The sequence below is a fragment of the Leopardus geoffroyi genome, chromosome C3 (assembly GCF_018350155.1).
Source record: "Leopardus geoffroyi isolate Oge1 chromosome C3, O.geoffroyi_Oge1_pat1.0, whole genome shotgun sequence".
NCBI classification, from domain to species: domain Eukaryota; kingdom Metazoa; phylum Chordata; class Mammalia; order Carnivora; family Felidae; genus Leopardus; species Leopardus geoffroyi.
In genome coordinates this window covers 62,104,599-62,124,530 of record NC_059338.1, presented here as the reverse complement: position 1 = coordinate 62,124,530, position 19,932 = coordinate 62,104,599, and the positions used below count along the sequence as shown (strand labels likewise).

At 42.1% G+C, this 19,932-nt stretch overlaps 1 protein-coding gene and 1 long non-coding RNA gene across 5 annotated transcripts in view; one reads left to right on the top strand and one right to left on the bottom strand.

Moving 5' to 3' along the window:
* PLD5 (phospholipase D family member 5) overlaps positions 1-19,932 on the top strand; it is a 422,286-nt gene that overhangs the window by 164,574 nt on the left and 237,780 nt on the right. For 3 of the 4 annotated variants that reach the window (XM_045453115.1, XM_045453118.1, XM_045453116.1), the window contains exon 2: positions 4,150-4,286. In XM_045453115.1, coding sequence (XP_045309071.1) covers positions 4,150-4,286 — 137 coding nt within the window. Of the gene's footprint in view, positions 1-4,149; positions 4,294-19,932 lie in introns of those variants that run through there. The other variant, XM_045453119.1, reaches the window with a different exon arrangement.
* On the bottom strand, positions 4,181-18,558 carry LOC123585215. The gene is made up of 2 exons (XR_006705981.1): positions 18,353-18,558; positions 4,181-4,346 (listed from the first exon to the last, which is right to left on the bottom strand). It is a non-coding gene; the product is annotated as an uncharacterized LOC123585215 (long non-coding RNA).

Genomic DNA, 19,932 nt, shown 5'->3' with positions numbered 1-19,932 from the left:
CACTGGAACAGAATCTTTCACTTTTCATGAGGTTGAAAAGAAAAGAGACTAAAGAAAGTAGTGGTCTGAAGTTATATTGTGATAGTACATTCTTTCAAGGAGACATTTAAACATGAATATCAGAGTCTGAATTTCTCTTCTTTGACAAATTTAAATGAAAATAACCAGGTCAATTGTTCATATTAATAGAATATGATAATACAGAATTAAATGAATAGAAGTTAATAGAAATCTATGAAGGTTATTACATCAAAGTGCTTCCAATAGCACACAAATCAACTAGAGCTCTTTAAAAAAAATTTTTTTTTACATTTATTTATTTTTGAGAGACAGACAGAGAGCACAAGTCGGGGAGGGGCAGAGAGAGGATTGAGACACAAAATCTGAAGTAGGCTCCAGGCTCTGAGCTATCTACACAGAGCCTGATGTGGGGCTCGAACTCACAAACTGTGAGATCATGACCTGAGCCGAAGTTGGACACTTAACTGATTGAGCCACCCAAGCGCCCCAATTAGAGCTCTTATTGACTATTTTATCATAAAATTTAGAATAAAGGGAAATAAATAAATATTGTTGTGGGTGGATCATTTCATATTAATGTCACTAGCTTTATTCATTGAGTACCCACTAATATACCTGACATGGTATATTTATCCTGCTCTCTTCAGGATTCTTTTTGAGATAATGTTTAATTATATTGCCTAGGGGAGCCTGGGTGGCTCAGTCGGTTAAGCTTCTGACTTCTGCTCAGGTCATGATGTCACAGTTCATGAGTTCAAGCACCACATCAGGCTCTACGCAGACAGCTCAGAGCCTGGAGCCTGCTCGGGATTCTGTGTCTCCCTCTCTCTCTGCCCTTTCCCCACTCATGCTCTCTCTGTCTCTCAAAAATAAGTAAACATTAAAAAAATTTTTTTTAATTATATTGTCCTAGGTTAGAGTCTCTTCTAGTCTAATGTGTTATCACTGCATTGCTTTAAACCCCTCTAAAAGCTTTTTGTTTGTTGTTTATAATCTATAGGGAAATAGGATAAAATGACAAAAATTTTAAATAATTTTTTGTGTTGTAAAATGAGTGGCTTAAAAAAAAAGTTTCTATTGGGAATGCAAATTGGTACAGCCACTCTGGAAAACAGTATGGAAGTTCCTCAAAAAATTATAAGTAGAACTACCCTATGACCCAGCAATCGCACTGCTAGGTATTTATCCAAGGGATATGGGTATGCTGTTTCGAAAGGGCACATGCCCCCCAATGTTTATAGCAGCATTATCAACAATAGCCAAAGTATGGAAAGAGCCAAAATGTCCATCGATGGATGAATGGATAAAGAAGATGTGGTATATATGCAATGGAGTATTACTTGGCAATTAAAAAGAATGAAATCTTGCCATTTGCAACTACATGGATGGAACTAAAGGGTATTACGCTAAGTGAAATTAGTCAGAGAAAGACAAATGTCATATGACTTCATTCATATGAGGACTTTAAGACACAGAACGGATGAACACAAGGGAAGGGAAGCAAAAATAATATAAAAACAGGGAGGGGGACAAAACATAAGAGACTCTTAAATATGGAGAACAAACAGAGGGTTATTGGAGGGGTAGTGGGAGGGGGGAATGGGCTAAATGGGTAAGAGGCATTAAGGAATTTACTCCTGAAATCATTGTTGCACTACATGCTAACTAACTTGGATATAAATTAAATTAAAAAAAGAAGACTACCGGGGGGGGGGGGGGGACAAAGACACGTCTCTGACTTCAAGAATCTTATAGACTAGTGAAAGACATATAAACCCATAATGAAATAAATTCTAATTATGAAAAAAAAACCCACAAAGAACAAACTGAGGGTTGATGGGGGGGGGCAGGGAAGTGGGAAATGGGTGATAGGCATTAAGGAGGGCACTTGTTGGGATAAGCACTGGGTGTTGTATGTAAGCAATGAATCATGGGAATCTACTCCCAAAGCCAAGAGCACACTGTATACACTGTATGTAGCTAACTTGACAATAAATTACATTAAAAAAAAAAAAAAAAAGGAAAAAGAAAAAAAAAAAACATTTCTTGGAGTAAAGGGGACAATGACCTATTCATGCAATGGGTGTTATGCAGCAGTTTAAAACCATACTTTAAAAGAATATTTAATGATGTTCAAGCATGATCAAGTGCAAAAAGCAGAATGCAAAACTATATGTAGAAAATGACAGTATTTTCAGATTGGTATATATAGTACACAGGAAAGAAGAAGACCAAAATGATAATGGCGATTTTGTCTGAGTGGGACTGGGTGTGATTTATTTATTTTTTATATGATATTTTGAAAATAATTAATAGTTAACAGCAAACATTTTCTGGTTATACAACCAATAAATATCATTAAAATAAATAAAATTGGGGTGTCTGTGTTGGTTGAGGAGCCCGACATTGGGCTCAATCTCACAACTGTGAGATCATGACCCGAGCCGAAATCAAGAGTCAGATGCTTGACCAACTGAGCCACCCAGGTGCCCCTGCAGACTTTTATATAGTCAGTAAATGCAGCCCAGCTATTTGCATCCAACCCAAGCAGAGAGTGGAAAAGGATAGGTTGTCAGATTCACATCATCAAAATAGGGAACCAAACTAATTGGTTCTGCATCTTCAGATGTATGCCCTTGTAACTTTCATTTCATCCATTCACTTTGTTTATGTGGTATTTCTTGGGCACCTTCCATTTGCTGAGCCCTGTGCTGGTTGCTTGGGATGGAAAGAATAAAACATATCCCTGTCTTAAAGATATCAGGGGAACCTAGAGGAAAAGAACAATGGTTGTGTCTCCCTTGGGGTTTCCCTCACTTTCCTCCCTCAGCAGGGAGTAAGAGAAGCACACAGTGACAGGCAGGAAGGGATTTGGAACAAGCTTCTCTTGGAAGGGGAGACCTGAGGGAAAGCAGAACACAAAGACTCCTTAAGGAAACAACCATCTGAGCTGATAGCACCTGGTCACAGGAGCACCTGCATCCTTAACAACACCTTTCTCTAGAATCTGTAATTAGAGGCTGTCCCTGGACACTCTGGACCCTGAGCTTGGGGGGAGGCGTCTTGGTTCTTTGGAGACCGTGTGGCCCTAGGGATAAATGTCAGGGAGATGGAAGGAGAGGCAAAGCCAGCTGGTTTCAACAGAGCTCTGAAGTTGTGTGTGCGTGTTTGTACACATATATGTATCTCATCACTAACCGAGTTATTCCTGGCAGTCTGGCCAGTGATCACTCTTTCCCCTCCTGTACATAATCCCTAAAAGCTTCGGGAACACTTAAAAATTGTTCTTTCTCTTCCCCGTCCAGTTTTATCTAATAAATAGAACCCAGGCAAAATTGTTTGTTCTGGTGGCCATGGCTGCTGCCCAGTGACCGCGGCCCTGTCTTCTGCCACCTATGGCCATGAACCCCTGGAGACAGGGATGTCTCAGAATACAACACTTGGACCAAAGATAAGGACCTGAGTGGCTGGACCTTCAGCTTCTGTTTCTAAGTGAAAATTGTATCACGAGTGTGAATGTTGGTTATGATTGCGTTCAGTATTTTGAAATGAACTATGTCAGTTAAATGACCCAAAGGCTGGCATCTGATAGATCTCATTTCTGATCAAGCTGCAGAACTCATCCTGGCCTGCCAGGGGCATCTGTCCTGAAGCCATCATAATAAAGGTCTTAGAGCAAGAGGAGGTTGGGAAAGCAAGGGGATACAGGGTTTGAGGGCACTTTGCACAGAGTTTGGAAGGTGCTGGTAGTAACAGGAGACGGGGAGTAATTATCGAACCACCCTGTGTTTCATTTTTAATTTGCGCTAATGGGTCTTGTAGTGCTCTCTGTAGAAGATCTTGTAGAAGGTCTCCAGATCTCCTGGACTGCTTTTGATCAGAAAAGGGAAGAGAGAACTTGTTCAGAAGTCTCGATACAGCACTTGAATTCTTTAGCTGTTCTAAGACACTTAGTGGGGCTTGAAGGCTGTGTTCGGGAATGAACATCAAGACTTCACTTGGAGGGCAGCCCTCCGCTGGCAGTGACGGAAGTAATTGTTTCCCAAAGGATTTTGAAAAGCCATCAGTTCCCGACTTTTCTAAGTGAAAGCTGCTTCTCACTTTTCTTTATCTTCTTTTTCTTGACAGTCCCAGCAGAAATGCATTGTGATCTTCGCCCTGGTATGCTGCTTTGCCATTCTTGTCGCGTTGATATTTTCTGCCGTGGACATCATGGGAGAGGATGAGGATGGTCTCTCAGAAAAAAATTGTCAAAATAAATGTCGGTAAGAGGTAACAAACAAAACTTCTCTTTTAGGGGGTGGGCAGGAAAGCCAAAGAGAACCCTAGACAGTGGAGAGAAAATTAGAAACACATTTGATCATCCATCATCCCCTTGGGCTGAAGCTGAGGCAGGAGTCTGTCCAGCCGATGCTCTTACTTTTTAGACCAAGGGAATGAGCATGAGCCATGATTTCATTCAATTACAGTTCTATACAGTTTGGACATACTCTGTAGGGAGGGATGGTTGACAAGGTGAAATTTTGTACAGTCTGCATTTCTGGAGACCCCTCTCTATGAGGTTTTGGTTTGTTTCGTGATAAGCCTGGAAAAAATGAGTGCCCCAAATGGACAAAGGGCACCATGCTAGCTGTCACGTCAAATGGAAGGTAAAAAAGCACCCATCTCAGGAAAAATTCCAACTTAAACTTTGGGATTAAATAGAGTGTCCTATAAGAAGACAGACATCTCCTCAATCTGTCTCTATGTATGTATTATGTCTCTTCAGTTACCTTAAATAACATTTCTTTGGGGTCATCCCTGACTGGCAGAGCCTTCAGAGCATGGTTTTTATCCCCATAAATCTCATCCACCTGTTCGTAAGCTGCTACTTTTTAAATTTTAGGTCATGGAGAGGGTGTAGGAAAGTGTCAAGGTTGGTGGGGAGATGGATAAGGAGTCTATTTTTACTACACGTTACTGCAGAGCTGAAGTTAGGGCACACAACTACAATAGTTAGTATAAACTAGAGGTTATAAATGAATTTTAATTGTAATTTTTCCCTGTGGCAAGCATTAGTCTAAGTGCCCCTCTTTTCTGGCTTAAGATCAACAGCAACTTGGTAATGTGTACATGAGTTTTTATCTTGGATATTTTTCCTTGAGGGTTGAATGTAAGACACAAAAAGTGTCTGGATAAGACAATTGAAGTTTTTCTTTTTTTTAACCCATGGTACATTACAGTCTAGTTACCAGACAGTAACATTCTATACAGAACAAAGGATACAAAAGAGAAATGAGCATACATTTTAGATTTATTCTAACTTGTTGGGAAGGGGCTCCTAAATATATTTACTTCCCAGACTTGATTTGGGAGAAAAATTGTGTTGGGATTATAATTGAAGTGATAGAATGACAGTAGATTGTCACCGTCTTCCTCCTGAATACTCCTGCATCAGTACCTTCTGAGAACCCCATCATGTGACAGATAGAAACATCCATGGATGAGGGGCCAGTGACTCATCTTAGTCTGTGGATTGACTCTGACCCCTCTCACCTCACTTGGTGATAAAGTGTGCTGGGTACTTCACATGGCCAACCCCAGCACCCAGAAAGCAACTTTATAAAGGTCAAACTATACCAACTTCTGTGAGACTAAATATGCAGGACCTTTTAACACACGTTACCAGGTATTTGTGATTTTCAACAAAAAAACGAGGGAGTCTTACAACTATTCCTCTTTTCACTTGTGAGAAGCTATACTTGGATCCAGTTTTTACTTTAAACTCAGACAGCTGGAATTTGGGTCTGCTGACTGCTTCCATTTAAGTCAATAATTAAATCCTAATGACTCAACGCTGCTTCACCCTCAATCTGGAACATGTTCTTCCAATTACCCACCATTCCCGGCTGCCTTTCCCCTTGGTAGTGGAATCCCTGGCTGGTTACCGGGTTCCACCTCCCGGAGCCAGGTTTTCTAGAACATGCAGCCCCTCCAATCTCCCTCTCTTCTGCAGCCTTGGCCCCTGTTTGTGTTTCTCCTGCATTCTTAGCCGTTCAGTAGGTGCTTCTGGTATGTCCCAGTCTCCAGACAACCCATGGCCCCACCGTCCGTTCTCGGTAGTTCTCATTTTAACATGATGGAACTTTCTCACATAATCTGCTCCCTCCTTATCCAGAGGTAACATCACCTGCTAATTCTGGCACTTTCCACCTTCTCTCGTCCATGCCTAACAACCTCCCAACCATCAGTTCCATCTCTCGCCATTGTACTTCATAACTAAAATTAACTTCCCAAGACCCTAGCCTGCTGTTTTTACCACCTCGAGTCAATAAATCTAATGTCCATTTCACATTATACTTCCAAGTAAGCCTAATGCAGTGAACAGCCATAGACTTTGAAATCAGAAAGATCCGGATTCAGATCTACATTATAGCACTTACTAACTCTGTAAATTTGGACAAGAAATTAGTTTCATTATTTCATTCAACACCCATTTACAGCACATGGCAGGAGTGAAGGAGGAGCTGCAATGCAGTTAATAATGAGACAGTTGTGGCTTTGTTGCTACAGAGAGGACTTGGGGCGTAGCCTGGCACGGTAAAAAAAGGGACCCTAGGCCTTGGCCTCCACTCCCTCCTGGTGGGTTATGAAGGATGTTTTAGAATTGTTTCTCTCAAAAGTGGTAGATTAGGGGCGCCTGGGTGGCGCAGTCAGTTGAGCGTCCGACTTCAGCCAGGTCACGATCTCGCGGTCCGTGAGTTCGAGCCCCGCGTCAGGCTCTGGGCTGATGGCTCAGAGCCTGGAGCCTGTTTCCGATTCTGTGTCTCCCTCTCTCTCTGCCCCTCCCCCGTTCATGCTCTGTCTCTCTCTGTCCCAAAAATAAATAAAAATGTTGAAAAAAAAATTAAAAAAAAAATTAAAAAAAAAGTGGTAGATTAAAAGAAATCTGTCTCACGAAGCTTTATTGGTAAATTGCATACCCCATAAGAAAGCAGCAGGAAACTCACAACAAGCAATATGTAAATACTCCCCTCTCCTTCCCTTCCACGGTGGTAAAACCCCCTTCTCTCTTCACACCAACTTCCTATTCCTCCCACATCCTCACTTATCCTGAATCTGCTTTATTCTAAGCATAGTCTTTGGTTCTGGGGAAGGAAATGAAGACAACTGCAGGAGAATAGAGACTTTATTCAGGGCTGGCTATGGCAAAGCAGTCAGCCACCATCACTCGTGTTTTGGCAGAGACTCAAAGGCAGGTAGAGGATCTGGTGAGCTTTCTAGTGGAAAAAGGGAAGCCTTTAGGTGTGCCCTGCTAGGGCCCTGGTAGGGGTTGTTGGCCTAGGGGAAGCTGGAGGCTGGCCAGCTTCTAGAATCAAGACATCTGCTTGGTCCTGAGTTGGAAGTAGGGACAAAAATTAGGGAAGCTGGTAGTTATTAATCAAGTCCCAGTCATTTGGAGCACAAGGTTACAGGAGTTATTGTTTGGTGTCTTGAATTGTTACTAGAAATAGCCTGACTTCCTACGAGCCTGCCTTACTGCTGGCTGGCTCCCTGGGCTGGTTATTGTAGGCAAGAGGTTGGTGTCTTGGTCAGGCTGCTGCAGCTTGTGGGGTGGAGTCTAGTTTTTATATACATGGTCTTGCCATTGTTCATTTGCATATTTAATCTCCCAGTTCTTAGAATCTCTTTCTATACCAGCCCCATTTGTTTTAATTTTCTTCTTCTCCAACTGCTAGACCATGGCTGGTGTGTCCATGATGCTTGATGCAGGATCCTAACGTCTTCACCTGCCTCCTTGGATCTCTTGCTTCAGCCACCCTGCCAGTCCTTTCTGCTGGTTGACTCCTGATTCCACCCATCCTTGTCCTCAGAGAAGCCTCAGCCATAGCTTCAGTCCTATTACAGCCTGTTGAGGAGAGGGAGTTGAACTGTGCTTTAGTCCCAGGTTTCCCCAGACAGGGGTACCCCTGGCGAGAGAGGAGGGATAGTTTGGAGATGTACCACTGAGTATGGTGGTGCTGATGCAGACCTGGCGGGGAACACTGCCTCCTGCAGAAAGCTCCCAGTAGTATGCCAATCTCAACTTAGTGCCTCTGCACAAAAGTGTATCTCTTCGTCTCCCGACCTCCTTCTCATCTTGGCACCGAGCTCCCTAGACTCTAGCTTGGGGGGGCACTAAACAGGATCACATGATGCTTACCTTCCAGGTACCATTTACCTCCCTGGCCTCCAGTTTCCTCTTTATGTTTTCTCCTTCTGGTGTCATTATTGTGAAGAGTGCTTGTTGCCTGCTCATTTCAACCTTTGCTGAGATCTTGCTGCCTTGTAATTAAACTCCCCATGTGTTTGTAGCTCTCCTTGGTCCTGAAAGTTGGAAGACTACATGGCAGTCTAGCCCACCAGTGCCTTCCCTTCCTGCTGTTGTGATGGCCTCTCCCCAAGATCTCATCCACTGCAGCCTTTCCTACACACTGCTGACCCTTGAATAATCCAGGTTCGAACTGCACAGGTCCACTAATAATGCAGATTGTTTTTGATCAATACAGTCCTGTAAATGTACTTCTTTCCCTGATGATTTTCTTAAGAACATTTTCTTCTCTCTAGCTTACCTTATTGGAAGGATACAGTATGTATTACTTAATCGACTGTTGATTTTATCAGTGAGGCCTCTGCTCAACAGTAGGCTATGAGTAGTTAGGTTTGGGGGAGGCCAGAAGTTACACGTGGAGTTTTGACTGCACAGAGTTTGGCACCTGTAACCCCTGCGTTGTTCAAGGGGCATCTGTGTGTTGCTTTAATTCATCTTATCTCTACTAACTAGCCAAGTAGCCGAGATGCCTTTCTATCCTCTGATAGATTACTACTCGAAATCGTACTGCCCACACAATGTTTCCCTAACTTTTACATCTTTCTGAAAAAATTTATCTCCCTATAAAAAATATCCTGTTTATATTTTTTCTGACATCTCGTTTTATTTTCTCCTTTTTGTTACTTTGCTGCTAAAATATTGTACTAATAGTAGGTTAGTGATGCTCCCGACTGGCATAATTTTCCACATGCATCTGAAATAGCAGCTGCTCTTATCTTCCCAAGTGTCTTTTAAAAGGCCTTAATTGTGCCAGGAGACAAGATCTTTGACATCAGTAAATGACTTTGACCTATTTCTTTGCCTTTTTGTACCAAATTTCAGTGTATTTTCCATCATTTTCCTTTGTGTTTAATCGCTGATTCAGTCTCTATAAATATCGACCTCTGTGTCACTTGACTACTACAGATGGTGAAGGGCAGATTTTCTGGTTTCTTCTGGAAAACTGCATCTCAGTGGGCTCAGGGGCATCACTGCATAGTTAAGAATGGCTTCACCTGCCAGTTGAGACTGTATACATCCTGTGGCTTGGCTCTTTTATGATTTGCTGGTGCCTCTAATTATAATTTTATACCATTCTTGCAAGAGATAAGTGCGCTGTGCAGGTTCCCACACAGCACATCCCCAGGGACCAGTAGGGACACTGGAACTTACATCCAGGTGCTGTTCACCTGCAGAACACCTGCTCACATGTGCACTGGCCACCCTTTCAGGTAAGAGGCCTCCATTTTGTATTTTTCAGCTGTGTCTCTCTCACCTCTCATCCATTGCTGTGGGTCATTACTTCCCCACTCAGTAGAGACACCATTACACATTTACGAGAAGGACTTTTCTTAATTACATCTCCCTGATAAATGCACAGAGAAACAGTCCACATCCTCCTCCTTCTCCACCCCAGGCACAATTCCTATAATAACTTGGCAGCTAATTTCTGTAAACTATCATTAACTGCATAAACATAAAATTGGGGTGGGTTATCATTGTCTTCTGATCATGTTGATTGACACTTGCTCCTGGATCTCCTCACGCTTGTCCCTCATCCTCCTGAATCAGCCACATGTCTGTGTGGCTACTGTCCCGGTGGGGCTTACTCTTGCCTCCAAATCTGCATATCCATTTGAGCTTTTGCCTACTTGGCCTGAAGCATGAGGGATTAGACCAAAAAAATCTACATCTATGATTCCTACTGTTCCTGAACCTGGGGATTTTCTTTAATCCTAGTGAAAGGACTTGAGTCTGCACAGAATGGGGCCCATGAAATATCTAAGCCTGGGTAACCAATGTATAAATTACCAGAATGGTTCACCATTAAAGAGTGGTTTAGACCATCACAGGAAGTATAGCAAGAGCCAGACTCACTTGGTAATATACCAGCCCTCTACATGTGCATTTTTCACATCTGCTTCCTAAATTTTTCAATTTCTCTATTGAAAACCTGACTTCTCTGTTTTATATTTTCTTATACTTTGTTTTACGACTTTGTTCCTCTGATCCACTATTTTCTTACATAAAATAATAAACAATATCTCTACACATATCTATATTAATAACCCAGTTGCAACTCTAGTGTAGGACATCCATAATTTAGTCCATCAATATGTAACATTTCTAGAAAACAGTATTGAGAAACTTTTGTGCATTGACAATCACTTCCTTGTGTTTTGTCCTTTGTCTTTTGAGTATCATGACCTTACAGCTATCTTTACAGACTCAAACTTGCTCCAGTGGACTTTAATCATTGTTTTCCCTTTAATGCCCAAACTGTCATTACTTGGCCACTGGAAGCTATATTTTCTCCTTTTTGACACTATTCCAGATATCTCTGAGAGCAGCTTTGCTTTCTGGCCCCATTTTGAATTTTCTCGTTCTGGGATATATTATTATCCACTTTCCAATGAGCTCTGGTTCCTTTTTTGTGAAGAATTCTTTTAAAAACCAGAATCTAGGGGTGCCTGGGTGGCTCAGTTGGTTGAGCATCCAACTTCAGCTCAGGTCATGATCCCACGGCTTGTGAGTTCAAGCCCTGCATCAGGCTCTGTGCTGACAGATCAGAGCCTGGAGCTTGCTTCAGATTCTGTCTCCATCTCTCTCTGCCCCTCCCTTGCAGTCCCACACACTGTCTCTCTCTCTCTCCCTCCCACCACCCCCCCTTCTCTCAAACATAAATAAACATTAAAAAAAATTTTTTTTAAACAGAATCTAAGTTCTAGGGTGTCATTAGATTGTCCCACAAGTGTTGGTGGTAGATAAAATGATACCAGAGGAAAGGTGCTTTAAATTACTTTTGTGACTGAGCAATGTCCCTCCCTCCTTCTTTCCCTTCGTTTAATAGACATCAGAACAGGAACTATGGGGCCAAGTTATCTGGGTTTCAGTATGGCTGTACCACTTAGGAGATTTGCAATCTTGAGCAAGTTTCTTGATTTTACTGTACCACTTGTTTTTATCAGTGTAATAAAGATAATCATTTTGTCTTACTTGAAAGACTTCTGGAAGGATGAAATATATTAATGCAAGTGCCTTTCATACAGTAGCATCTGTCATACAATAAATGCTCAGAAAATTGGCTGTTAACTCCTTTTATGAAGGAACACGAGTTCATGCCAATGTTCATAGCCTCTTTAAAGTTTCTTTGTACTTTGCTCCAAATTAAGGAAGAGCTTATAATCCATTTTCCATTCTTTTCTTAAACTACAAGTTTTTCCATTTATGTACATTAACTTTGAATCATCCTGCTTTATATTGACAAACCCAACTATGTTTTTAAATTAGAGTTTCTCCCTAAATTTCTCCCAAATTTAGAAGATTCCATTTGGTTTTTGGCTTCAGTGTTTGGTATCCGAGCACTTTTCTGACTGTCTAAAGAGGAAGAAAAACTTTAATCTACATCTGCATCTGAAGGGAACATCAAAGAACTTAAAAGCCTAGAGCACCTGGTCCTACAAATAGATTTCCAATGTACCAACCCAACAAAAATGATGAAAGATAGAATAAAAGCAGACACTCGCTCTAAAGCTTTTGTTTTACATCCTTCCCCGGTTTCTCCATTTGAGCACACAACGAACCTAGTTCCTGTATAATTTTCTTGATGTGTTCTTCCTTTTATAGTGCCAGTATCCATTTCTTACCAAATCATGCAGGTTCTGAGGAAGGAGAGGAGATGGTACTGTGTGTAGCACACTCTCTTAAACTGAAGCGAGCATATCACCCATTTCTGGTCGGCCCCATCTTGCCTCCTTCCAGTTTTGCACTCCTCTGTCTTTCCTGGAGCCCTGGCCTTCTCCTGAGTCTCTGATCAGAGATTATTGCATTGACAAGATGGCATCCACCTAGTAGAACTCCTGCAGCTCTCCTACAACTGAGACTCTGAGTGTCTTTAGCTCGTCCTTCCCACCTCCCATTTTTCCTTGGGAAGAGGTTTTCTTTTGTCCTCTCCAAGTGAACCTCTCTGTCTGTGCATGTAATCCTGTGGAAATAGATGAACACCAATGAGAAAAGCAAAGTCTGTTCAGAGCTTGCCGTAGAAAGAGAAATGCTGCTTGCATTTAGAGACTCAGTCAGGCAGAGGAGTGGGAGAGCTTCGTAGCAGGGATGGGAAGGTTTCCGATGTGCCCTGATAGGAGGCTGTCTGCAAGAGCTAACTCGAAGCAGGACATCCTATGTGATTGCGTGGGGCAGCATATTTGGGTCTCCCTGGTTGGTCTCAAGTTGGAAGTGAAAGATTAGGGAAGCTGTCCTGTTATTAATCAAGTCCTGGCCATTTTGGTTACAGAGTTATTGTTTGGTGTCCTGGGTTGTTACTGAACATAGCAGCCTGCCTTCCTGCGGGTCTGACTTCTAGCAGACTGGATTACCGGGATCCTTGCTGTAGGTGAGAAGTTGGTGTCTTTGTCAGGCTGCTTCAGGTTGTGGGGAAGAGTGTAGTTTTTAGATATATGGTCTGACCACTTCCCATTTGTATATTGAGTCTCTCATACTCTACACTGCCCATTTCCACAGCCAGGCAGTACATGATATGGGTTATTCAAATCTCCTCTCTCTTTTCCCAATCTCCACTTTGGCAATTTCGACCCCATTCCTGTGATTTCACCTCCACCTCTCACCAAGTGATGCCCAGATCCCTAGCTCAGGCCATAATTTCTTTCTTTTCTTGCCTTTTCTCTCTGTGCACCAGCTGGCCCAGCTCTTTCCTATGCATTGTTAATGGAGAGTACCTGGAACCCTGCTTGGTCTTAGTTAGGCTCTCACTACATGTTGCTTTCTTTCTGTGTTGAGCCTCTGCTCATCATCTGGGCATCCACATTCTCCTGGGGACCAGGGCAGAGGTACCCCACCTGCTTTGATTTCTCACTCCTTGGCCCACTTTCTAAACCTAGGAAATCATTTCATTTCTGTAATGGCAGCTTGGGCCTTCTATTGATGTTCTCAGCACTTCTGTCTCTCTATTGTCTACTCCACTACGTCAGAACTCCCTGGGAACCCAAGATTCCATCAGTTTTTCTCTTTTGCGTCTTCTTCAGTGGCTCACACATTAGGACTGAGCAGTTCCTCTTTTCTAATGGGCAGTGATTTTGTGTCAACACAAGTATAAATTATGGGAGTGTACCACTCATTGAGATAGTATGTATTATCTAGATTAATTTATTACTCTCCATGGTGGAATTTGCTTTGGGGGAATAACTAAGCATTATGACAGGAAGCATGGAAGTTTGTAGATTGTATACTTAAAGGCCATCACATGGAAATGAGTTAGAAGAAATCTGGGGAATTGCTAAAATTAAATAGAATAATCTGACACATAATTTTTTTTTCTAACTAGCATCAAATAAACAACTTTTAATAATTGGGAATGGCGGGGGGCCTCTGAGTAACTCAGTCAGTTAAGTGTCAACTTTTGATTTTGTCTCAGGTCATGATCCCAGGACACTGGGATCTTCCTCTGTCTGCCACTTGCTTGCTCTAAAATTAAAAAAAAAAATGGGAATAAATAAAAAAATTTAAAAAAATGGGAATGGAAGGCAAATTCTTGGTTTTAAATGAAGGAAAACAGAAGTTCTCAGACTTCTAAATTCAGATATTTTTGTTCTTCTGAACTCTACTCTCATATGAAACAGCATATACCAACATCTTGGTTTCACCATTGGGTCAAGTAAAATTCAAATTTCCTGAATCACGAGAGATCCGATATCCCAGGACCATGAAAGTGCCATTTATATTCCAACACATAAAATCTCAAAGATTGCTTTTAAAATAATCTTTTATCTTTAACATCTAATGTTTAAAGGAAGATATTTGAGAGAGTGTGATACTTGCTGATGTCTATAATTACCACTTTGGGAAGCAGCAAAGCTAATTATTTCAAAGGTTTAATTATAATGAAGCTTAATATATGATTAACGATGTTGACATTTCCTGTTGCCACGTTTGTTCTCCAAAAAGATAATTTGAATGTGGGATATATTTTTCAAAAAGTTCACTGAACCCTTGTAGGCACAGCCATAATTGATAATCATGAATAGCTTTGGGGACAGAAAACACAGCTGCCTGTGCAGGAAAAGCCTGTCCAAGTGACCAAGGAGAGCTTAATCCTTATCTGAAGTGAGAGAAACATTGACCGAGGGTGTGGGGAGAAAAATAAAAAGAAAACCTACGTGGGTATGCTTGGTGGATATTCATGTATTTGGTTATAGACCTGTAATTAGAATAACGTGGTAATCAGAACTTTCAATTAAAGAAATTGCCAGGAAAATCTGTTACAGAATTCACTGGAACTCAGCTTCCAAAGTCTTATAACTTTTGGTATTGAGGGCAGCTTGCAGGTCGGGAATGTAGCATTTAAGAACAGGGTCATGTTTCAGAGGAGAGACTTAGAACAGTGAGCCTGGAAGAGACAGCTTCGAGCAGTGAAAGCTTCTGCAATCAGATCGCAAGTCCGAAGTTGGTTTTTAGATTTGACTCACATTTGATGTGGTGATGTGTCTGGAGCTCTGAACTTAGGCGCAGAAGACCTGGAATCACCCCGTTCCTGCCTTCAACAGAGCTGGTCACCTCATGGAAGCCTCCTCAAGGAAACCAGTCACCTCAGCATTCTCATTTTAGAACTGACACCCCCCCTTCCGTGCTGCCGTGAGGCAAGAGTGAGGGACTGCTCATGTGCAAGATGGCAAAGTGCCCATCGAGTGAGGTGTTCTGTCATCCACTTGTATTTTGAGTCATACTCACAAAGACAGATAGCATCCAGGGCCAGAAATGACATTTAAAAACATTTGTTTAAAAATTTTTTTTTTCAACGTTTATTTATTTTTGGGACAGAGAGAGACAGAGCATGAACGGGGGAGGGGCAGAGAGAGAGGGAGACACAGAATCGGAAACAGGCTCCAGGCTCTGAGCCATCAGCCCAGAGCCCGACGCGGGGCTCGAACTCACGGACCGTGAGATCGTGACCTGGCTGAAGTCGGACGCTTAACCGACTGCGCCACCCAGGCGCCCCAGCATATTTCTAAGTTATACCATTGGATCTTTGCCTCTTCAAACAGCTAACTGTTTATGCAGCTGAAAAACTGATACATACAGATGATAAAAATATACAAATGCAGAGTCTTACAATGAAATCATCTCCCAGTGCAGACCCTGGGTCTCCTGGCCCAGAGGCAAACATGGCTAACACATTTTTGTATATCCTTCTAAAAATATGATTTTATATTGCATGTGTGTATATATGTATACATTTGTTTATATATGTATAAGTAGTGTGTATATCTATATATCTGTCACCTTTTTTCTAACAAATGGAAGCCTATAGACCTGGATTTGCATCTTGTTTTTCTGCCTTAAACAGTTTGTTTGTTTTTTTCCTGGACATCTTTACCAATTAAAATGTGTTCATCTGGGGCACCTGGCTGGCTCATTCAATAGAGTGTGTGGCTCTTGACCTCGGGCTTGTGAGTTTAAGCCCCACGTTGGATGTAGAGATTACTTAAATAAGTAAACTTAAAATACGTAGATCCTTGGCTACATAGCACTCATTTTATAGATATAATATTGTATGTCTGTCCTTCATTGATTTGAAGGACATTTATGGTCTTTGGAGGTCTACAGTGAGTATCCTAACATATACACTTAGGCATATGTAGGAGAATATCTTGAAATTCCTAGAAATGAAATTTCCAGGTCAAAGCGTAAATGCATTTTGAACTTGGATAAATAGTACCAATTGTATTCCAAAGGGTCTGTATCGTTCAGATGTAACACTAGTTTTCTCTAATCTTGCCATCATTGCATAGGATCGCATCCTTTATCTTTGCCCATCTGGTAAAGGCAAAAAATGGTATTTTTATCGTTTTTAAAGAAAATCATGAGGAAGGTTGAAAATGTCTACTTCCTCATCTATGACTTGCTGTTTATGACCTTTGTAGAGCAGAGTTACAAAAAGTGTGTCTTGCTAGAGGACCCAGTAAAACATAGCAAAGTATCTGATGCCAATACAATAGTCATCATAATAAGAGTAATAGTAACAAAATAAATGGCATCACACACAGCACATCTGATTTATCAGAGAGGTAAAATGAGATTTTTGAGCCATTTCTATGGATTTAGAAACACCATGTTGCAGGAGATAGTCACAGGTAATTATTAATGTGTTTTCCAAAACATTGGAAATTGATTATTTGTGCATCCATAAGGTGAACTTCCACTGTGATCTTTTTGCTTCAATAATTGTGACATTTCCTACATAAGATAAGCCAAGCTTGTCCCATATTATAAATGGAGTACTTTATTCTGAGTGCTCTTGGAAATATTGCAGGCTGGGATATTTTCTTATCTAGTTTTTATGCAAATGCTTTCTTGTCTTTAGCCTGCAGTTCTCACTGATGCTATTTACTGGTACCTGGGGGCACAGTCTGCTATTATATTCTCATCTGACCATCACATTATCTTGGCAGATAGTTCTTCTTACATACTGTGTCTGGAACTGAACTTCCAGGCGGTGGTGGGCTGTGACTTGCCACAAGTGAGCACTTCTTGTGTATTTTTATTTTTTTAACGTTTATTTTTGAGAAAGAGAGAGAGAGTGCGCACAAGCAGGAGAAGGGCAGAGAGAGAGGGGGGGACACAGAATCTGAAGCAGGCTCCAGGTTCTCAGCTGTCTGCACAGAACCAGATGTGGGGCTCGAATCCACAAACCATGAGATCATGACCTGAGCCAAAGTCCACCGCTTAACTGACTGAGCCACCCAGATGCCTCAAGTGACCACTTTTTAAATATTACATGGTTTTATCGTGGCAACTATCACTTCTCATGTGACTGTAATATACCAGCCACTCTGAAGGTTACCTAATGTTAGATCTCTGATTCTTACAATAAAGCAGATATTATTGTTCTTATTTTACAGATGAAATGATAGGTTCAAACTTATTACATAATCTACCCACGTAGTAAGAGTCAAGCTGCGTTCCAATTCAAATCTGACTCCTTCCTTATTGTTTTTTTTTTAAATTTTTTTTTTTCAACGTTTATTTATTTTTGGGACAGAGAGAGACAGAGCATGAACGGGGGAGGGGCAGAGAGAGAGGGAAACACAGAATCGGAAACAGGCTCCAGGCTCTGAGCCATCAGCCCAGAGCCCGACGCGGGGCTCGAACTCACGGGCCGCGAGATCGTGACCTGGCTGAAGTCGGACGCTTAACCGACTACGCCACCCAGGCGCCCCCCTTCCTTATTGTTTTTTAAGGTTTATTTCTTTATTTTGAGAGAGAGCACAGTGGGGGAGGAACAGAGAGAGAGGGAGAGAGAGAATCCCAAGCAGGCTCCGTGCTGTCAGTGCAGATCCCAATGTGGGAAAAGCTTAGGTTAAGATTTTATGCCAGTTGACTATTGTGTGCTCCAGAGATGAGTCCCAGGAAGACATGTGGGTTCTGAGTCATTGCTCTCCCTCACGAAGCTTGCCCACCTGAAGCTGGGTCCCAGTGCACAGCTCCGGGCTTCTCTCTGAACCTTCCCACAAGACACTCCCCCCTTGCCAGACCCTGGTCCTCTTCCTCCTAGACACCCTGGTCCTGAGGCCTCAGCACGTGTCCACAGGACCCACCACATGCATCACGCAGAGAAGCGGCACTTTTCAGTGACCATCTGCCCACTATTGAAGCTTCCCCATTGATTTCTCTCCATCCCCCCTCCCAAAATCTCTTTCTGAATTCTGCAAGACTTTAAGATATAAAACCTTGCACTGCATTTTTTAGCCCCAAATTTATCTGAAGCCTTAGGTCAGGAGATTGTGTTTCTGCACGAAGTAGAGACTGGCTTTCTGTGAACCTGAGTGAGTTGCTCTGCTTTGTTCCACACAAAGTTCTGATGCTCATGAGGTTCAGGTCCCCTGCCCTCCATGTGTGGATAACCTCTCCTTTGCCAATTCGCGTCCTACGTTGTGGTCGTTCCAGAGGTCTCCGTGGGCCCTAATAGCGGCCAGGCTTTGGCCGACCTACCTGTTGCTACCTCTTCTGGGCACAGCTGCCTTCTGTGTCCACCTCTTGGGTTTCCCTGAGTCCACCTTGCCTGCTTTGCCCTGGTTGCCTGGGTCCCCGTGATTTAACCACACTGGCTGCTGCCACAATGCCCAGAGTTGCCCGCTCTTATAGTACTTGTTACCTGCTGGTGAATGGCAGGTACTCATTTTCCAGTAATTTACCCAGTCCCCAAAGGAGGCTTATTTCACAAAACGAGAGCATCTTGAAGTCTCTGAAAATTCTCCTTAGATAAGTGAACTATAAGCACTTCTTAGTCTGACTCAGTCCATAGTGTTGAGCTGAGCTACTTTTTCTTTTTTTTTAATGTTTATTTATTTATTTTGAGAGAGAGAGAGAGAGAGAGAGAGAGAGGGAAAGGGAGGGAGGGAGTGGCAGAAGGAGAGGTAGAAAGAGAAGCTTCTCTCTCAGCACAGACCCCGATGTGGGGCTCCATCCCAGGACGGTGAGATCATGACCTGACCTGAAATCAAGAGTCAGACACGTAAGGGACTGAGCCACCCTGGTGCCCCCGAGCTACTCTTTATAAAGGCTTTTGTGAGTTCAGTTGTCTTTACTTTAGTGTTTAAAAAAAAAAAAAAAAAAAAAAAGGATTAGGAGCCATAGCTAAGAGGGAGACTCCCCTCCCCTCTCCCAGTTTGAACACAGGGCATCCTAGAGTCCAAAAGTATTAACACCAGATGAAGTGTATCTCTCTCAATACTCTTGGATGAATGAGTATTGAGTTTGGAGTTTGGTTCAAAATAGAGAATTAATGAAATTTGAGTCAATGGACTAAGACACTCTCAACTTATGTGTAAATCAGTCTAGCCTTGGAGGTATGATGGTGAAGGTTGATTATATTGCTTTGGGTCTACTGTGTCTATTTTCAGGTTCAGGCATTAATAATTATGGTCTTAGTGACCCCAATTTTAATCTGTCTTGGCAGTAAGGATATATTAAAAGACCCCCTTTACAGGGTACTATTGTTTTGGCAATTCTATGGCAGGTGAGTTGGGATGAGATGTCTCAAGTGTGTGCTTTATTCTTATTTTTCAGATTGACATTTTGGTCCCTATTACAAATTTGGTAAAGAAGGGAGGGTGACATTTGTCATTTGTATACATTATCACTAAATTTTCATTCCATGCTTAGTCCCAAGGATGTCATAGAGTACCCATTTGGTTAGGCTGGTAATGCAAACACCAGATACCCCATGTCTTAATCGTTACACATTTATGTGTCTTCTCTTCCAGACTGTGAGCTTGTTGAGATGGGGAACACTGATGAATGCAAATGTGTCTGGCAGCTGACAGGATCTCAGACACCCAAGGGTGATGATGGAAGGGACGAGGAACCTAGTATTCTAGATGGGGACCTAGCATTCTCTGGCCCAGTGCCTCAGACAGAGAGTACTCAAATAATTGTTAATTCCTGTGAAAGTAGAAAAATGAAAGAAAAAGAAGAAAGAAAACATTATTATGGGATAGCAAAAGGGGGACTAGATCAGGGACAGGAAAGTTTTTAGCCTCCACTGACTTCTCTGGGTAAACTTGGGAAAG